The 21,420-nt window shown below is 44.6% G+C and overlaps 1 protein-coding gene across 2 annotated transcripts in view; it reads right to left on the bottom strand.

Moving 5' to 3' along the window:
• Nucleotides 1-3,675: 3,675 nt before the first annotated feature.
• Nucleotides 3,676-21,420, bottom strand: part of tle2c (TLE family member 2, transcriptional corepressor c) — a 21,598-nt gene continuing 3,853 nt past the window's right edge. The window contains exons 2-14 of one of the 2 annotated variants that reach the window (XR_009937148.1): nt 17,555-17,652; nt 15,086-15,149; nt 11,885-11,929; nt 9,744-9,806; nt 9,388-9,462; nt 8,202-8,379; nt 7,896-7,912; nt 7,595-7,714; nt 6,711-6,758; nt 5,654-5,812; nt 5,269-5,394; nt 4,358-4,868; nt 3,676-4,255 (exon numbers count right to left, since the gene is read on the bottom strand). Coding sequence is in view for 1 of the 2 variants with exons in the window: in XM_062528875.1 (XP_062384859.1) it covers nt 5,269-5,394; nt 5,654-5,812; nt 6,711-6,758; nt 7,595-7,714; nt 7,896-7,912; nt 8,202-8,379; nt 9,388-9,462; nt 9,744-9,806; nt 11,885-11,929; nt 15,086-15,149; nt 17,555-17,652 (993 nt within the window). In the remaining variant the exon portion in view is untranslated. The remainder of the gene's footprint in view (nt 4,256-4,357; nt 4,869-5,268; nt 5,395-5,653; nt 5,813-6,710; nt 6,759-7,594; nt 7,715-7,895; nt 7,913-8,201; nt 8,380-9,387; nt 9,463-9,743; nt 9,807-11,884; nt 11,930-15,085; nt 15,150-17,554; nt 17,653-21,420) is intronic. The other variant, XM_062528875.1, reaches the window with a different exon arrangement.

Here is a 21,420-nt window from a genome sequence, read left to right as displayed (position 1 = left end):
ACGGACCATACACAACCATTTTGACTTGCTACAAAGCTGAATGCATGGTTTAGGTCAGGGGTATTCAATTAAAATTCAAAGAGGTCCAGTTACTAAAATGTCCTCCCGGCAAAGGTCCGAATCTTAAATTGTCACCGAAAATAGTGTAGGCTACCCTGAAGTTAATAAAATCAATAACGCATGTACATTTCTAGGCCTATTTAATTTATTGTTACATTTCAAGTGTTTTCAAAGTAATATGCTTGTAACATACCAAAAAGTCTTAACTTGAATGGTACTTGAATGCAAAACAATACTGTAGGCTAGTTGTCTTTAGGCTACTAGGCCTACATTTCAAGAAAGACAGACAACAGACACTGAATTTATTCTGCATGGAATAAATATAAAGTGCAAAATAACTTTGAGCAGCCTGAACGTAGGGCCTATTTCAAGCAGCCTAGGCCTAATGTAAAACATTCCGAATCTTTTGAATAAAATAAAAGTGGATCTTTAAGAAAAGAAAAAAAGACCTTTGCATACTGCGTTCTAGTATCCTCTGCTAATAGTTCAGATGTTCTTGAATCTTGTTGTTGAAGCTGACAATGGGATCTGTAAAGTTTCTGCAGCCGCATTAAGCACTCATTCACAGCTGCTGTCCCATCGCTAAATGCTCTCTTGTGTTGCATCAAAATCCACGCAATCTTTAACGAACACTAATTTGCCTGTACATGCATGCGTGATCACACGAGTAGACCTGTCATAGTGTGCTTTCAATTTGATAATTAGGCCTATTATCCTACCTCCGCCGAGGAAAGTAATGTTTTCATCGGGGTTTGCGTTTGTTTGTCTGTTTGTTAGCTCTCGGAGTGCTGTTCAAGTTTTACTTGCCCTCACTGCGGACTTCTGCGTGTACCTTTCCTCTAACGACCCGTGTTTGATCTCAGTGACGCACGCTAACGTCGCCACAGTTTCACAGCGCATATTTACAGAAACACGAACGTATTGGTCCGTCCGTCCATTCATCTTTAAAAGTTCGGTTTTCACCATCATTTTTGAGCAAGCCATTTTCTCTCATCTCCTCTCTCTCCCGCTAGGCCTATTCTCTGTTGCTGAAAGGTAAACAATCGAGTTGATTGGCTTGGCTACGGACGATGCTCTTTGATAATATTAGGCCGACAATTTCAACGGGTCCGGACAGCACCGTCACTGGGTCCGGACCCGGACCGCGGTCCGCCATTTGGTGATGCCTGGTTTAGGTGAATGGCCATGTGAGTCCTTCTGTGAGTGCCTTCTTGAATTTCCCCTTTGGAATCAATAAAGTATCTATCTATCTATCTATCTATCTATCTATCTATCATATTATGAAACATTGTTAGGATCAACTATTAGGATCCCTAAACTGAACACCAGACATCACGCCATACACCCTAGCAGCGGCACTCCTGAGCCTATGTGGCTGATGAGTATTTCATTGATATTTTTCAAAAATATAATAAAAATTGCTTAAAATGTTGAATGATAAATGCTGGAAACAAGTGAATGAGACCTAAAGTGCATTCTTTTTCTTCATCAGGCCATGCAAAGTGAATGCTATTATTCTCCACTGGCAGTATGGATTCACTTACTGTTTATAGCCTCCTTGACACCAGACCCTTCTCAATTGAAAGCAAATCCCAAATTTGCCGAAAGATAATATGTAGTATTCCCAGGCTTCTATTGTATTGTAATTTGTGGTGAGCTGTGGTGAAGGTCTAAAATGATACAACAAATACAATCTCCCAAATATTTTTTAAAGACTAGGCCTAATCAGTGCTGACAATATCCAGGATGCTGCTATTTGCTCATGAGTGTCTTATTTCTTATATACTCAATCTTAACTGTGTGTCTTCCATTCCATTTTCTTCTTAACCTTTTTATTCTCTCCTGTTTTCTTCTGTATTTTCTTGGAGCGGGGATTCCAGAGAGAGGGGGGAAGAGTGAGTAGAGAATCTAGCAAACAACCATAAGATTGTATGCAACAATTACTGTCATCATACTGACAAATCCATGCAAGAATTGTATATTACAGTCATGGATTGGAGACGGTTCATGCTGGGCTGGTTGAATTAAATAATGTTGGTCATAATGACACATACTGTAACATACACACTCAAACACACACATGCACCGCACCAAGCTGTTTAAATACATGTCATTAGTTTAATCAGGCCTTTTAAGGTGGAAAAACACAGAAGACTATGGTCTGGCCAAATTATTTTTTTAATGCTTTTGATAATGCCTGACATTAGGGTTTTCATTAACTAACATTAAATAAGATTTGCAGTTCACATTAATTAAACATGAGCTACATAGGTATAATTTAATGTGTAATGTGTTAACTCTTCAGTTAATATTTAATGAACCAAGTTTTTTAAGTGATCCTGAATGTAAAATGTACTCAAAACAACAAGCAGTATTTCTAACATTTCTGATTAATTAATATAAAAGTTTATGTGAAGCAATCAAGAATGTCTGGAGTTTATTTGTGTTAATAATTAATGTTAGTTAATAATGTCTTAACATAAAGCGTAAAGCAGAGTCAGATGTGATGCTGACACTTTGTGACATAAGTTAGGCTACCAGTCTGAGGCTCTATTCACATCCGTCTTTTTTGAAGCTGCATCGATTTTACATTAAAATCCTATATAATGTGCTTTAAAAAAAAGTGCCAGTGTTGCCAACTCTTTCAAGTTGAAAAAAAGATCCCCTTCCCAGAAAAAAGCGCATTAACGCTTTTTTTACAGCTGACTGAGTAATGAGATATCCCACAACAACCAGCAGAAATGGAGACGGTAGCAGTGGAGAAACTCACTGCAATTGCACACTGAGCTGTATTAACTCATAATTAACACATGTCGTTATGGCAGCAAATTACTCTTTCAACCACTTTTTGCTGCCAGCGTTGCCTTTCCCTGAGAAAGTGCCCCGGCCCATTTTTCTTGTCAAAAAAGACACCAAGTGTGAACATAGCCTTCGTTTACTTGCTGAAACTGGAGTTACAGCCAATCACAAATGAGCTTGGAAAAGGCCACAACCACTTTTTCCTCTTGACCCCACCCTTAGCTTTTTCTCCATGTCCCTGTGCTTCTAAGTTCCCCCTTCCACCCCTGCCTTCAGGCCTTGGATATTGGCCAAGAATTTTCAATATAACAATATTCTCTGTGGCATTCAACGTGCCTTGGACTTTACCCTACATGTAGTTTTATTTTAGGAATATGGAAGGGAGGTGTGTCTCTTGAGTTCAAAAAACAGCAAATATTTCACCAGGACTTTTAATGCTTTAGTCATGGCCACCAAGATCTAGGCCACTGGTTCACCTTGGTATATCTCAAGACGTGTTTGTGAATATGCCTGGCTAACATGACTTTAACCTGCCAGCATTGTGTTAAGTGCTGTTCTTTACACTGATTGTCCTTACAATAGTGCTTACAGTACCTCAGTCATCTGCTTGGCCGACTTGTTCATTGTAAATGGCACAGCTATCACAGGAAATCCCCCCCCCCCCGCGCCCCCCCCCCCCCCCCCCCCTCTTTAGGGCACATACACATCAGTAGTACTTTACACAACTAAAAAGATACAAAAACGCCCCCCTTACCGGTTACCATCAACAAGTACTTTTCACATTACCATCAAAAATACTGCAGGTTCACAGGCAAACCAAGTCCCATGTTCTTTATTGTCAAATCAACACTGAAACCAATTAGGAAACCGCTAAAGAACAGCACTATGAGTATCATCAGAGAGAAAGAACACTAGACCACAAAAGATGGAGCTGTTGACAGCAGTAAGGTGTTATGGCTGTGCATGAGAGAGCATCCCATCCATACTAGCTGAATCGGGGTCAGTGAGTGAAAACTCTCCTTTTGAGTTTGCTGTGTGAACCAAGCTTCAGTGGCCACTTGAAGTAAACCCCACACGTCTGGGTCTCTCAATCCAGAGGAAAATATAAATAGTTTGTTTAGGTCCTCTCCCCGCTGTGCTTCGTGCAGAGTAGCAAGAGAAAAATACAAACAGTGTTGAAGTAGGGCGGTTTCGCCAGTAGCCCCACCGACGCTTGTCCTTACACAGTGGTCTATGCTGATTGGTGAAAGATTATCCAACAGCCACAGAGAGGAGGGGCATTGCGTGGATGGTCTCAGTGAAGGGAGTGACCTCTGACCCGATTGGTCCATCAGGGAGGAACTTTCAGGAAGAGACAGCAGGGGCTTGGAACATGATTGAAGGAGTTTGGTGACATCTGCAAATAAAACACAGATACTTGAAGGGAATTATAAGATAAATAATATATATGCAAGTGAATCTCAAAACATTTGAGACTGTCTGGATATTGTCTACTTACCTTTGCAAACAGCCTCCCGAGAAGTGCTCTGATGCCTTAGCTTTTGTGAGTGTGTGTGTGTGTGTGTGTGTGTTTGTGTGTGTGCGTCCCTGCTGTAGCATCTGTGATCTGTCTTTTGCTTTGTGTGTGTGTGTGTGTGTGTGTGTGTGTGTGTGTGTGTGTGTGTGTGTGCGCGTTTGTGTGTGAGAGAGAGAGAGAGAGAGACAGAGAAAGAAAGACAGAGAAAGAAAGACAGAGAGAGAGTGCGGAAAGAAGAGAGAGAGGGAAAGAAAGTATGTGTGTGTGCGCACGCGTGTGTTTGATGCGTTTGAACTGAGAGTTTTAGAGAGTGAGGACACTGCAGAAAGGCACCAGAGCCATCCCCCTTGCACAGACACATACACAAACACCCACACACACACACAATCATACTCGCGCACACAGACACACAGACACACACACACACACACACATGCAGAGAGAGAGGTGATTGATGGACAAGCAGCTTCTACCCTCTGCCTTCCTCAGACATCTAAGAGCAGAAAGACATGACGGGAGAAAGAAGGAATACAGAGAGAGAGAAGAAGAGGAAGAGAGAGGAAACAGCAGATAGGGAACCAGAGAAAGACGAGTGAAAGAAAACAGGAGAGGGATGAGAGGGGGCAGAGAGAGGGAAAGGGAGTGAGAGAAATGGAGGAAAGGAGAAGATGATAAAAATAGGGGCGAGAGAGAAGGACTCAGAGGAGAAGAGAGAGAGTGGCACCATGAGAGATGAGGAAAAAGAGAACATTTAAAAAAAGAAGAGACAAGTTAGCCATCACCGAGGCACAGTAATCACTGTATCCACTGGTTCTCCGCTGAGGCACAGTGTACAGATCTAACTGGACGGAGACCAGTAAGACTAGCAATAAGACTAGGAGCCTGTGACTCACCTAGAGGGAGGTGGGGGGCGGAGTACGTGTCGAGCGGGAGGAGGGGAGAGGATGAGGAGGAGGATGAAGAGGAGATCCTGGAGTCAGGGACACCCGGCGTGGGGGAGAGGGTGATCGTGCCCCTACCTGCAGGAGACAGACAGACAGACAGACAGACAGACAGACAGACAGAGAGAGAGAGAGAGACAAAATAAAGACGGAGTGAAAAGGATGGTATATAATATATTGATATACTAAAAAAATAATATATTATCCACATATAAAATATCAACAGAAACTTAGGAGGCACGAACCACTAAATCAATCTTTATTTTGTGAATATTTATCATCAGCTTAACAGCTTTGTGTTATTCATTATCTACAAGGTTACTGTTGCCATGTGTACCTGTCCCAGGTGGGTGCTGTTCCCCGCGGTGGGGGACTGTGATTGGCTGGATGCAGAGGGGCTGCTACCTCTGGGACGAACCCTCCTGGGCGACAATGGCCCCCCCAGCCCGTTCCCATCTGGGGGGGAGGAGGGCACCCCGGGGCGAGGTCTCTGGCCCTGTGGGACACAACAAAAAGGAGCACCAGGCATTACTAATGGCTTTCAGCAAGTCTGCCTGGAGGGGGGGTCCTAAAGGGAATTCAGTTCACTAGGGACAGTAGGTGAGCCACATCTCTACCACTGTAACATTCTAAATCCCTGCCTAGAGCTGGCTTTAGCCTGGCACTCAGCCTAAAGTGTGTGCGTGTGTGTGTGTGTGTGTGTGTGTGTGTGTGTGTGTGTGTGTGTGTGTGTGTGTGTGTGTGTGTGTGTGTGTGTGTGTGTGTGCGTGTGTGTGATTAATTAATGAATCGGTTTGTTTAGCTTAGCATGTAAAAGAGAGTGAACAGGAAAAGAGGAGTTGTGGGAAAGTGTGTGGGTTTGAATACTGCTCTCTAAATACTATAATCATCACCAGTAGAACAGCAGGTAGAATAGTGGGTGGCACAGACTACAGAAAAGTGGATGGAAAGGAATCAAGAGGGCATGTTGTTGGATAACTTTGTTAAAGTATAGAAACGCCTTCTGCATCAAGAGATGATCATTAATCCAACAACGCTTCTAAGTCTACATAAGGTGATTCGTTCTTAGGAGGAAAAATGTTGCAAGTCATCTGCGAAGAAGAGAGAATTTCTGAATTTACACCTTCATTTCATACTTTCGTTTAGAATGAATGGGTCCTGTGCATTGGTTCCTTAAAAGGCTGAGTGGGGTCTATGAGGAGCCATCCTTTAGTACAGAGCCATTTACAGTAGTGGATGGTTCTATGTTTGAAATATAGCTCTTCAGGGACGTTGATGGGTACTTAATTCTTGTTTGAGTTGCTGGGTGGTGGGCAGACAAACCTCTGAGCTCATTTCAAGGGCCACCTCACACACACACACACACACACACGTAAAACTGAGAACCAACTCACCTCTGAGCTCATGCCAACGTCCACCTCACTCCTGTCTCCCTCATCGTCCTGCACCATCAAATACATCACATGAATATGTCACACACCAGACATGAATACGTCACACAACAGACATGAATATGTCACACACCAGACATGAATACGTCACACAACAGACATGAATACGTCACACAACAGACATGAATATGTCACACAACAGACATGAATACGTCACACAACAGACGTGAATACGTCACATAACAGACATGAACACGTCACACAACAGATGTGAACATGTCATACAACAGACATGAATACGTCAAACAACAGACATGAATACGTCACACAACAGACATTAATACATCACACAACAGACATGAATACGTCACACAACAGACATGAATGCGTCACACAACAGACATGAATATACGTCACACAACAGTGTCCAGTGTTTATCTAGTAGTAGTAGCAGGGATTGTGATTGTATTATGATGGTAAATATGATATTTATGGTGATAGTGGTATTTACAAGGGCCATAATGGTGACAGTGTTGGTGTTGGTGATGGTGATGGATGGTAATGATATTAATGGTTTTGGGGATAGTTATGGTTGATGGTAATGGTGGTAGTGCTGTGATATTGATGGATTTGGGGATAATGATGGATATCTACTCTGCGTCCAGGGTCCATATTGTCGATGGTGTTCAGGAGCCTGATGGTTGCTGGTGATTATGGTGGTGGTAGTGTTGGGGATGGGTAGGGATATTTACACCGTGGTGATGGTGAGGGATAATACTACCACTGTGTCTGGGCTGATGGTGAAGTATACTATCTACTACACCATGTGTGTGTGTGTGGGGGGGGGGGGTGGTAGGGGTGTGGTATTGGCGGTGAGGGATATTTACACTGTGTGCTGGAGCCATGGTTCTCTCCTCAGCTCGGCTGCGCACGGCTTCCCTCTGAGCGGCCAGCGATGCTAACTGCCGATCATCCAGGGGACTGTGCAGCGGGGATGCTGACTTACTCTGCACACACACACACATACACACACGATGAAATGTACAGAAACTATATACATACATCCATGCACACATGCACACACACGCACGCACACACGCACACACGCACACGTGTGCGTGCACGCACACACACACACACACACACACACACACACACACACACACACACACACGGGTCCAGACTCACCCGACTTGAGGTTCCATCTGTAACACAGAAACAAATGGACTTTAGGCTGGAAAAAGAATGACTCTTTTATCAAAGCACTTTCAACAGGCGATGAATCGCACACTGTGGACTGTACATTGCCGTGTGTTGCCATCTTGAAGACATCTTGGTCTGTTATCAATCTGATATGAGCCTGATATGAGTGTGATCTGGCTGTGCTCTGGTTGGACTGTGGGCTAGCACAGTGCTACTTTCTGAGTGTGATCTGGCTGTGTTCTGGTTGGACTGTGGGCTAGCATAGTGCTACTTTCTGAGTGGTGTCTTTACCTCTCATTTCATCAGGGTGGCTGTGGGAGGGGTCATCTTTAGCCATAAGGGGTCCAGCGAATCCCAGCGCAGCGGGAAGGGCCCCAAGTCCTGAACCCGCCCCCAAAGAGAGCCCCGAGGGGTGGGGCATCAGGGGGAAGCCAGATGCATGATGGGATAGATGTTGGAGCTGCTGCTGCTGTAACACCAAGATTGAAATAAACACACACATACACATACACACACACACACACACACACACACACACACACACACACACACACACACACACACACACACACACAATTCAGTTGAAGGCCCTAATGTTACACTGCATAATAAACATACAAAAAATCATGCCTTGACAAGGTCTAGAAAACCTCAAATTGACTAATGAGTATTAAAGGAGTGGTCTGGTGTGTGCACAACCTAGTGTCTATTATTTGGATAATAATCAGTTCAAACTTTTGTTGGAACTTTTGTCAGTGGTTTGAGAATAGCTCTTTATTTTTATGTGTCTCTCCATGCCTGCTGCTACAGGCTATAACCATTTCGTTGCTAATGCCAACAGCAGTCTAGCTCAAAACTCCTCCGATTAACATCATTTTGCTCTCAATAGACTCTAAGTTGTGAGTCCCTCGGATCATTGCTTTAAATAGAGCTCTTTCGGCCCCGGCAGTGGCGCAACTGGCTGGGGCACCTGCACCGTACGCCGGCGACCCGGGTTCGATTCCCGCCCCGTGGTCCTTTCCGGATCCCACCCCGACTCTCTCTCCCACTCACTTCCTGTCATTCTCTCTACTGTCCTGTCCATTAAAGGCATAAAAAGCCCAAAAAAATAATCTTAAAAAAAAAAAAAAAAAATAGAGCTCTTTCAGCACAGGCTGCCAAACCTGTATTACATAAACAATATTTAAGTTTATTGTTCTCACTTTTCAGCAGATGCTTTTGTCCAAAGCTACTTAACAATGACATCAATAAACATGAGAGTGAACAGTTTATAGCAAATGTATCATCCAAATAGATCAAAAGTTCAAGTATCATCCAAAAGTTGTGAGTACACCAAACTATTACTTTAAGTGTATAAAAATGATTTCTGTTAGACATCGGCCACCTTTTAATTCATCACTGCCCTCTACTGGTCAGACCATGTGACTTCATAGTGTTGATGCTTCAGAACTATCAGGTACACTGTACACACACTCACCCCAATAATAGCATTAAGCTCAGCCATACTGACGTGCTTGGAGCGCTCCACTGCCTGAGCTACCTGATGCTGGTGCTGAGGAGAAAACACGCACACAAACACACACATACACACACACACACACACACACACACACACACACACACACACACACACACACACACACACACACACACACACACACACACACACACACACACACACACACACACACACACACACACGTTAATACAACCAAATACATACCAATATGCAATCATCTTGTATGCGTGCGTCTGTGTCTCTGTGAATGTGAGTGTGTGTGTGTGTGTGTGTGTATTAGGAGAAAGTAGAGGGAAAGTAGAGTGGCTGCTTACCTCCTGAGACAGAAACGGGATGATCTGAGTACAAATAGCAGTGAGCCTCTTCACAATCTCCGCCTACGAGTCACACACACACATACACACACAGACACAAACACAAACACAAACACAAACACAAACACACACACACACACACACACACACACACAAACAAATGTAAGCCTCTTCTCATTCACAATCTCCAACTGATGGCCACACACTGACAGTGACATGAACACATAGGCCTACAGCCATTCCTACTGTACATGCATAATAATGTATACATATGCATAATAAAAATGTAGGCTACTGTGTGTGCATATATTAACAATAATAGATCACTGTTTATAAACAGAAGTGCATTAAAACACAACCCATGTGATTATTTTGGAAAAAGAAAATGAAGTTAGCGAAGAGTAAACCCATAAAACACCATCCAACAGAAATAACTTAAAGGCCAGTGAATACTAAACAATACAATCACAACAGTGTTACGGCAATACTAATCATGGCAGTTTGAAATCAACAAAAAATACACAACTTTTCAGAGAGTCCACCTCAGCTGACCCTCAGAGACATGAAACAGGGCGTTTAGCCACCAAACACTGACCAGTGGAGGAGAGGTAATGTGTTTGCACTGCAGTGTCTGGGATGAGCCTGCCAGCTGTGCTGGGCCACATGCATTATACATAACATGGTTACACAGAATATGAATACCCTCACTTAGCTCTCTCTCTCCCTCTCCAGACCATCCATCCATCCACCCATCTATCTATCTATCTATCTATCTATCTATCTATCTATCTATCTATCTATCTATCTATCTATCTATCTATCTATCTATCTATCTATCTATCTATCTATCTATCTATCTATCTATCTATCTACCTATCTATCTATCTATCTATCTATCTATCCATCCATCCATCCATCCACCCACCCACCTATCTATCTATCTATCTATATCTATCTACAGTACCTACATATCTGTCTATTTATCCATCCATCTATCTAGCCATCCATCTATCTGTCTATCTTCCTTAGTTTTCTGTTCCTCTCAATCTTCTGCTAATCTTTCTTCCTTTTTTGCTCCTCACCCTATCATCTCTCTCTCTCTCTCTCTCTCTCTCTCTCTCTCTCTCTCTCTTTCTCATTTGCTCTTCCTCATTCACAGGGCTCTCAGCTGTCTTTCCTCTCTGACCCACATAAACACTCAAATCCCACACATTTACAACAGATGGCCCGCCAGGGCCTAAGAGCAACCCCAGTCTCATCTGGATTACCCTCTCTCTCTCTCTCTCTCTCTCTCTCTCTCTCTCTCTGTCTCTGTGTGTGTGTGTGTGTGTGTGTGTGTGTGTGTGTGTGTGTCAACCCAATTTGCTCACATCCAGGAGAAAATTTGAAATCCCCTTAAGGACCAGGACAATACATAAACAAACACTCTGACAGGACTCCAGTGTAATAACCAGACAGTGTATGTATGTCACTCACATACACACACACACACACATGCACGCACGCACGCACGCACGCACACGCACCCACCCACACACACACACACACACACATGGAGACACAGAGACACAGACACACACACACACACACACACACACACACACACACACACACACACACACACACACACACCATCCCTTCCCATCCCCAACCCCCTCACACACACATGCACATCCATATGCATGATAATGTACTCCTTTGTTACCCAGACTCACACACACACACTTAATCATTCATGCATGCACCCCACCACACACACACCCACACTTCTTCATTTCTTCATTCTGTCTAACACACACACACACACACTCACACAAACAGACGTGTATATGATTTCTTTCGACAGTTTAGAGATTTGCTGTTATGTGAGGAGATATATAGGAATAGTGTAAGGCTGTAAATTCAACATACTGGTTAGATAAATAACAAGACCTGCCTGATTTGTGTGTGTGTGTGTGTGTGTGTGCTTATATGCATGTGTGTACATTTATGCCAGTGTATGTGTGTGTGTGTGTGTGTGTGTGTGTGTGTGTCCATCTTATACACTTTGAGACCTAAGTCCTAAGTAAAGAACCCAAAGAGCAACTGCACTGTAAAGCAACCCCACATCCATGAGTCCAGATAAAGAGGCGGGCTCCTACCTGTTTTTGCATCTCAATGTTCAGTCCATACGACATCTCATAGTACTGAAAGAGATAAAATATTTACGTGAGATACTCATAATAGACAGAAGTACATTAGACAAATCCATTTAGCTTCGATCCAAAGTGTCTGGCTGTACCGGGATTATAAATTCAGGACCTTGGGTTAGTGGTATTGATAGCACTTGTGTCTACCAAACATAGTAAAAGAAATACATCACCAGTGCACTGTGTGAATGATGTGATGGTTGTGGCAGTTAGTGTGCATGTGTGTGTGTGTGTGTGTGTGTGTGGGTGTGTGTGTGTGTGTGTGTGTGCGTGTGTGCGTGTGTGTGTGTGCGTGTGTGTGCGTGCATGCATGTGTGTGCTTTTGACTGAGATACAGTGAGGAGCACATGTATTTGATACCCTGCTAAAACAGGAATATAAAATCATCATTTGACAATTGATCTTAATGCCTTAACTCAAAAAATTAGTACAAATCAAACCGCCAAGGACACCAATTTTCTTTGTGATTGAAGAATGTATCGTAAATAGATAAATGTTTTCCTTAAATGCTAGGGGAAGGAAGTATTTGACCCCCTATGTAACCCTATGGGAATTTAACACATAGGGTTAACATAGGGGCAGGCAGATTTTTATTTTTAAAGGCCAGCTATTTCATGGATCTAGGATATTATGCATCCCGATAAATTTCCCTTGGCCTTTGAAATTAAAATAGCCCCACATCATCACATACCCTTCACCATAGCTAGAGATTGGCATGGTGCTTTTTCCAGTAGGCCTATTAGCCTGTTTGATTTGCATTGAGCTCAATGAGCATCAAACAGGCTAATAGGCCTACTGGAAAAAGCACCATGCCAATCTCTAGCTATGGTAAAGGGTATGTAATGATGTGGGGCTATCTTAATTCCAACGGCCAAGGGAACTTTATCAGGATGCATAATATCCTGAATCCATAAAATAGCTGGCCTTAAAAAATAAAAATCTGCCCGCCCCTATGTTAACCCTATGTGTTGAATTCCCATAGGGTTACATTGGGGGTCAAATACTTACTTCCCCCTAGCATTTAGGAAGAACATTTATTTATTTACGAAACATTCTTCCATCACAAAGAAAATTGGCGTACTTAGCGGTTTTATTTTTACTCAATTTTTGAATTAAGACATTAAGATCAATTGTCAAATGACGATTTTATATTCCTCTTTTTAGGCAACTTTAGCATGGTATCAAATACATTTTCTCCTCACTGTATATAGAACTGCACAGTCAGGCAAGGACACCTAGACAGACAACCATACATGGTAGGACTATGGTAATATACTGCCATTACAAAATATCTGGTTATGTCATGAAAGGCACACACACACACAGGCCCTGACAAAGCATAGGGTTCACGGTCACAACACCACCCTGTGAGACACACCTCCCACATCCTGTGTCCTTGTTAACACACACACTCCCCCGCCCCTGCATCTCACATGGGCTCAACACACAACATAAACGATATACTATAACACAGAGTTAGCAGCTAGGCCATGTTATATTGTCCATGATATAGCCAGTAGTGCCTTATCTTGTCATTCATGATATAGTATTTTATACTACGTAATTTTGGGGGTTGCACTTTCAATACCATTTTAATTGGTGAATAAAGTTCATTTTATTTTTTAAAAAACTAGTTTGACATATTTTTGCATTTCAGGATGGTCAGGACTAAGTTTCACTTTTTTTTGCAGAAATGTTTGTGTTATTATTTCATTCACCATCATGATTTATTTATATTGTTATTTGTTACCCCACAAATGCCACGCCAGATACAATGTTATGGTTTTACGTCCATATTTCCCACCACAACTGTGAGAGGTCTGCCAGAGCATAAGAACTTAATGCCTGTTCGCCTAAATGAAGCCATCTCCATGGATGTCTTCATGAATCGCACTGCAGTACCATCTTTCAGCCACTGGAGGGCCATCGATTAGACGAGTGTTAATTCTTGGCGGTTGGGAAATGAGTCCACTTCCTGTCATTTGACAAAGCGAGGGGTTCTCCTGTGTTGGTGAATTCCAGTCTGAGATTTGATTAGGCTGATTTAATACTGATGAATTTCCTGTCAGAAGGCTGGTGGGGTGTGTAGCATTTCAGCACAAAGCTGCAGCTGAAACACACATACACTCACAGACACACACACACACACACACATCCACAGACACACACATTCCGAAGTAAAAGAACCTTATCCGGCTGCTTAATGGGGAAATCAAAGGGTATCTATAGAGTCCACTTCATCAGCACGGACAGCAAGAGTATGACTTAATATCACATACTGTATGCCTGCTTACAAAATCACTATTCAATTAAGCATAGAGGAACTCCACAATTAGCAGTGTGTCTCTACAGTACTCAGTACAGCACAGTTGGTGTTCTGATGGCCTGTAATCTCACAGGGTCCTGCACTGTGGCTGCGGTGTTTCATGGCTGTTGGCGATGAACCTGAAAGCTCCTCTCACCCACATCTTTTTCCGTCAAATCAGCCTTCATGAAACATTAAACATGTCCCAAATTAAACTCGGTCCAAACGTATTTCCTATGTATAGTTGCCACAATATATTATCCATGTAATAATATACATTCTAAAACGGATAGTTCCGGTCCTTGATTGTGATTGGCTGAATCGCGTTCGATGCCGTTGTAAATATCATGATAAACTCACACCTTGACCGCATTTCGTTCTATAGTAAAAGAGACAGAGACAGACACGCACAAACGCGCGCACACACACCACAACAGCCGGAACTGTAATGTGGCAGGCTGCAGGTGACAAGCTAACAAAAGCTACCACTGAGGCAGTTCTAAAACAGAGCTGGACAGAGCGTGGAACTGATGGCACTGACCCCTAGACCAGACAAAAGTATAGTTTGATGACTAATAATGTGCAAATTAGTATTGAGTTTGATATTCACCATTTTACTTTTTACATGTTATGTTTATATGTCACCCCTTTATGGGTCTGTGTCACAATCTGGGCACAGCGGCACACCATCAAATCTTTTCTGGAGCCGGCACTGGAACCAGATGAAGACCAGATCAGGACCAGATGAAGACCAGATCAGGACCAGATCAGGACCAGATCAGGGCCAGACCAGGACCATGTCAGGCTCAGTCTGGGTTAGTTGCAGGGGTGCATCAGAGCAGGCTTACCATGATGGAGTGCCTCTGCATCTCCGTCTTCTCACTGGCCAGCTTCTCGTACTCCATCTTCAGGCTAGGAGCACAAAAGGCACACACATGAACTCATATCCATGGCCACGCACGTAGTCATACACATTACATGCATGTGAATTTACAGTTACGTCCACGCCTGCAGACACACACAAGAATGAATTTACATACTGTACACACACACACACACACACACACAGTTACATATGTGCAATCCACACACACACACACACACACACACACACACACACACACACACACACATTTATCCACATACTCATAGGTAAACATACCTTATATCCTTAAACACACACTTTCAGGCACACAACACACAAATCCATGCACATAAAGTATAGACATACTGGGACACATTACGTTCACACATCCACTCTCTCTCCCACACACGTCCACTCCCCGCCCCCCCCCCCCCCCCTCTCTCTCTCTCTCTCTCTCTCTCACATACATCTACTCCCTCTGTCTCCCTCACACATCAACTCCCTGTTTCACCCTCAATCACTCCCCCCCCCTCTCTCTCTCTTTCTCTCTCAATCATTCACCCCCAACCGAAACCACACACACTAACACACACACACACACACACACACACACACACACACACACACACACACACACACACACACACACACACACACACACTGTACATTGCTCATGAATAGATACAGGCAAAAGCGGATGTACAAGCAGGACATGAACAACTGTTCGCATGCCCATATGCAGACACACCTGCCCTTTGACGCATGTAGTAAGAAATATACACACACACACACACACACACACACACACAAACACTTGTGTGCATGCATGCACAACATTCTCACATAGAGACACACCTGCCCCCCGACCTAGAACATCTATTTACATGTGCGCACATGCATAGACACACACAAGCACACACGCATCACTGACACCTAAGCGCATGAATGTAGGCGCAAAATTACCATTATTATTGTTAAGTGTTTACAACCTGGACGTGTAAATGCACTTCACAGGCACGGGCTCTGAGCTCAGAGCATCCATTAGAGCCCAATTAAGTATTTATTTCTTTGCTGTTATGTATAGTAGGTATGTTTTATAATACTGTCAATTTCATCATTAGGGCACATGACGTGGGGGAGAGATGAATGTGTGGGGGAGATGAATAAACCACGTTCCCTGGTTATTCACTATAACATGTTCTGCTTTTTATATATATTTTTGTGCTTTTTTGTGTTTTTTGTTTATTTTGTTTATACAAGCCATGATAATGTAAGGACAGCTTATGCACAAAGACCTCGTCACATATGTACCCCAAAACATAAATAGCAAACTATATACATCAACTAGAATTCACAAGTGTCAACTGTGTGGGCTTTGGTGTTAGGAAGTATACTGGCTGTGAGCTAGTTAGCTTGCTAGCTTTAGACAGGACCCTCATAATGCCTCTTTAAATATGATTTAAGTTACGGAGAGCTTTTCAGCCTAATCCATGTTTGGATCAACCGACCAACCACAGGGCTCCAGCAAAACACACCCTAACCCCCCTCCCCCGCTCTCCATATATGCATGCCATGATTATTAACCTGGCCCAAACTTCACATGATGTCAGCCAACATACGGCACTGAAGCCATAAACTGCAGCTCTGTTGGTATTAGTCAGAGTGTGTTTGTGTGTGTGTGTGTGTGCGTGCATGCATGTGTGACGTGGACCACTCAGGTATGAAAATGACGTCGTTTAGGGCCTAAAACACCACCACACAATGTGACAACAAAGTACTCAAAAACATCACAATTAAAATAAGAGGAAAGAGCTGGGATGGACATAAAAATGATTGAACTGTTTACTCATTCATCAGTGTTCACACACAACACAACAAAGCAGCACACACACAAACACACACACACACGCACACGCACACACACACGCACACACACACGCACACACACACAGACACACACACAAACACAAACACACACACACACGCACACAGCAAGGCATTCAGAGTGAGCTGTATCTGTGGGTTTCACTTTAACCCGTCAGATTTTAAACTAAGCTTTAAACTCAGCTGATGTGGTTTCATTTCAGGACACTCCCTCAAAAATCTGGGAACCAAAAACTAGCACGAGACAAATGAGGACTCAATGAGCCTATTTCCCCACAATTGTGATATCAGAAGTGTCCATCTGACAATGACAAAATGCACCTGCATGCTAGCATGTTTCTGGGCCGTGTGATATAACCCACAATAGACTTCTACACTTCACCTGTCTGATACCTGCTACACCTCACAGGACGATGCAGAGGAGCCTGACTCCCAGGACAGAGCTGCTGCAGCCCTCAAGCTTGTGCACCCGTCATCCTACCTGTGTCAAACGTCACCTGCGAGCAAGTTTGCCTCACCTGTGACTGGGGGAGCTGCTAACACCTGTGAGTGAGTGGGCATGCCTCACCTGTGGTACTGGGCCTGGAAGAGCTGGAACTCCTCCTTGATGCGATCCAGCGTCTCAAGCACAGTGAACTTAGTGTGCTGGCCAGGCAGCAACGGAGCCTGAGACAGAGAGAGAGAGAGAGGGAGAGAGAGAAGGAGAGATGAAGAAAAACAGAGAGGGAGGGATGGAGGAGGAGGAGAAACAGAGAGGGGGAACAGGGAGAGAGGTGGGATTGATAAAGAGAGAGGGACAGGGAGAGAGAAGGGAGATGAGAGAGAGGGAGGGAGAGAGGAAGAGATGAACAGGGAGCAGGAGAGGGGAAGGAGAGGGAGATAAAGAGGGGTGTAGAGAAGGATAAAAAAGGAGTAAAAGAATGAGAGAGGAAGAGATAAATGTTAATGAATGCATACATATATAACGACACAATCTTTCTTAATACCCAACATTTTGCTCCGTTAGTTGATTGATGAGGAAAAATTGCTGTTTACTTCACAATAGTGTTGACTGCTATTGGACTTGAACCATCTTTCAAACAGAGCGTACAGACACGCACACACAAAAACACACACGGACACGCACACAAAGGAGTGTGTTGATACACACACACACACACACACACACACACACACACACACACACACACACACACACACTCAATCACAGACGAGAGTGTTGAGGGTAAACATTCACCTCCTCTCCCATAAGCAACTCATCAAACACAAAACAATTAAAGTGTGGTGGCCTCAGGCTGTTAGTCACTGATGTGCTCCTCTGCTTTGCGCCGGGGTTAACGAGGTAAGTGGGGAGGGAGGATCCCCTCCACACCCCTCACAGGGCAGGACAGGACTCACACCAGGAGTGCCCCGCCTACAGCATCACGTAACTGGGCCTCCTGAACTGGACTACCTGCACAAGGAGCTGAGAGTGGAACAACTGGCCTGCCGCTGCTATCCTGAGACAGTAGTATGCTGAGACAATACTGCATTATGCTGAAAGTGCTGAGCTATACTGACGCAGTGTTGAAGTATACTGAGACAGAACTGAAGTATATACTGAGACTGAAGTATACTGATACAGTACTGAAGTATACTGAGACTGAAGTATACTGAGACAGAACTGAGGTATGCTGAGACCAAACTGAAGTATACTGAGACAGAACCGAGCTATGTGGAGACATTACTGAGCTATGCTGAGAGTAATGAGCTATGGTGAGACAGTACTGGGTTATGCTTAGAGAGCATAGAGTCGAGAGATCACAGACTGTTCTGTCAGTGACTACCTGCTTAGGTGACGGGGTCTCTCTCCTCTTCCTGAGGTCATGAACACAACATCACAACAGCAGGCCTTCAACTTCAACACCGCCTCCAACTGTGCTAAGATGTTACGGCCACAGACTCCTGCTCTGCTATAGTGTCTCCAGACTTCTCCCGAGACACCGCTGAGCTGCTGCTGAGCTACGACGAGACATCAGTGAGATGCCACCGAGCTTCCGCTAAGCTGTGGCGAGACATGGCTAACTGTCGCATCAACACCACTCCTGCGTTTTGCAGCGTCTGTGCAGGTGACGGGGCACTGCCTGCCTGGCTGCTCTCTTCCGGAGGCTGCGAGTGAGCAGGTCCACCCACACACAGCGATCTGACAGCAGGAGGAACCACGTCTTGCCTCTGCTGCTGCAGTAGCATACCTGGCGTGCCCCCCCCCCGAGCTCCACTCAACGTGGCAAGACTGGAGCAGAGAGGGTGGACCACGGCCAGGAGGTGAGACACCCTGACTTCATAGTCAGAGTTAAGCGTCCTAGGCTGTGTCTCAAACCACATACTGCCATCAGTACACTGCTAGTGTGCACTGAGAGTGCTTACTTGCATGGTACCCACTTTTCAATGGTTAGTATTATTGTCCCCAATATTTGCACCATATACTTAAACTAAAGTATTTAAAGTGTATAAGTAGGCAGTTTAAGACACCGCCCTACTGTGTACTGGTTCCACCCGTGCACTTCAAAAACAGCTGATTTCACTGACTTGCTCATCTACCTGGCCTGAAGAATTGTGCTAATTAGCATCGTCTGGTTTAATATATGGAGCAAACACACGCAAGGGCTTTCTCGGGGACGCGATTCCCTATTTCTGAATTCTGACTGTGGCTAGAGCCCTTCCACACTGTGCTCTCATTAGTGTTGGGAGGAGCAGTGGCAGCTAGTGCCTGTGCTGAACGGCACAGTCAAATGTGTCAGGAGAGGATGCTGCACCGGCTTTCCAAACTCTGCCATCTACGCGCTGCTGAGAGACAAGATATATGGGGGTGGAGGGGGAACATATGCTGCGCTGTCATTAGGCAGCTCTTCAGTGAAGGAATCGTTTGCGGAACTCGGGAACTAATTCAGGAACTTGAAGTGAGGAGCTGGTTCTCCTCCAGACGTTGCTGCCAGGGTCAAACAAACAAGGCACCCAACGATAAGCCCTCACGTTTAGCAGTTTCTTCTTCCAAACAATTTACATATTGCATGCTTCTAACCACTAGTTTGTGTTCACAGTTCCTCAATTGTGGTGAGAAGAAAAATAACCTGAAACTTGATTAGTGTTTTTGGTGTTCAGTTCCTCAAATGGCTTCGAGCAGAAAGGTATTTATTAATAGGTAACAGATGACAGCTAATAGGGCAGTGAAATGCAAAGCCCAGTGTGCTGGCCCATCCATATCAGACAGGTCACTTCTGTGTACAGTAGATACACAAACAGTCATAGTGTGTACAGAGTATGTACTCTGTGCAGTGGGTCTGGCCTGTAGTAGGTCTCTGTGCAGTGGGTCTGGCCTGTGCTGTGAGTGTAGCAGCTCTGTGCTGTGCAGTGTATTCTGTGTTGTGGGTGTATTCTATGCTGTAGGTGTATTCATCTCTGTGCTGTGGGTGTATTCTGTCTCTGTGCTGGGGGTGTATTCTGTCTCTGTGTTGTGGGTGTATTCTGTGTTGTGGGTATATTCTGTGCTGTGGGTTTATTCTGTGCTGGGGGTGTATTCTGTCTCTGTGCTGGGGGTGTATTCTGTCTCTGTGCTGGGGGTGTATTCTGTCTCTGTGCTGGGGGTGTATTCTGTCTCTGTGCTGGGGGTGTGTTCTGTGCTGGGGGTGTATTCTGTGCTGGGGGTGTATTCTGTCTGTGCTGGGAGTGTATTCTGTCTCTGTGCTGGGGGTGTATTCTGTGCTGGGGGTGTATTCTGTCTGTGCTGGGAGTGTATTCTGTCTCTGTGCTGGGGGTGTATTCTGTGCTGGGGGTGTATTCTGTCTGTGCTGGGAGTGTATTCTGTCTCTGTGCTGGGGGTGTATTCTGTGCTGGGGGTGTATTCTGTCTCTGTGTTGGGGGTGTATTCTGTCTCTGTGCTGGGGGTGTATTCTGTCTCTGTGCTGGGGGTGTATTCTGTGCTGTGCTGTGCAGTGTATTCTGTGCTGTGCTGGGGGTGTATTCTGTGCTGGGGGTGCATTCATCTCTGTGCTGGGGGTGTAGTCTGTGCTGGGGGTGTATTCTGTCTCTGTGCTGGGGGTGTATTCTGTGCTGGGGGTGTATTCTGTGTTCTGGGTGTATTCTGTGCTGGGGGTGCATTCTGTCTCTGTGCTGGGGGTGTATTCTGTGCTGACAGACACAGACGGCTGGGAGCCACAGGAGGCAGCGGGCCGTGAGTAATCGCCTGCATCTGAAATATTTAACTCTCTGTGCATGAGTACACGAGCGCTGCAGTGTGCGTGTGTGTATGTGTGTGTGGATGAGGGGGGACACAAGAGTAGTGTGGGGTGTGTGCATGTGTGTGTATGTGTCTGTGAAGGTACGAAAGCATGGTGTGTGTGTATTGTGGGGGGTGGGGTAGGGTGCACAGGAGCTTACGGTGACTGCATGGCTGCA

Source organism: Sardina pilchardus, chromosome 2 (genome assembly GCF_963854185.1).
Source record: "Sardina pilchardus chromosome 2, fSarPil1.1, whole genome shotgun sequence".
Lineage (NCBI taxonomy): Eukaryota > Metazoa > Chordata > Actinopteri > Clupeiformes > Clupeidae > Sardina > Sardina pilchardus.
The sequence above is the reverse complement of the archived record's forward strand: the minus strand, read 5'-3'. Positions and strand labels throughout refer to the sequence as shown.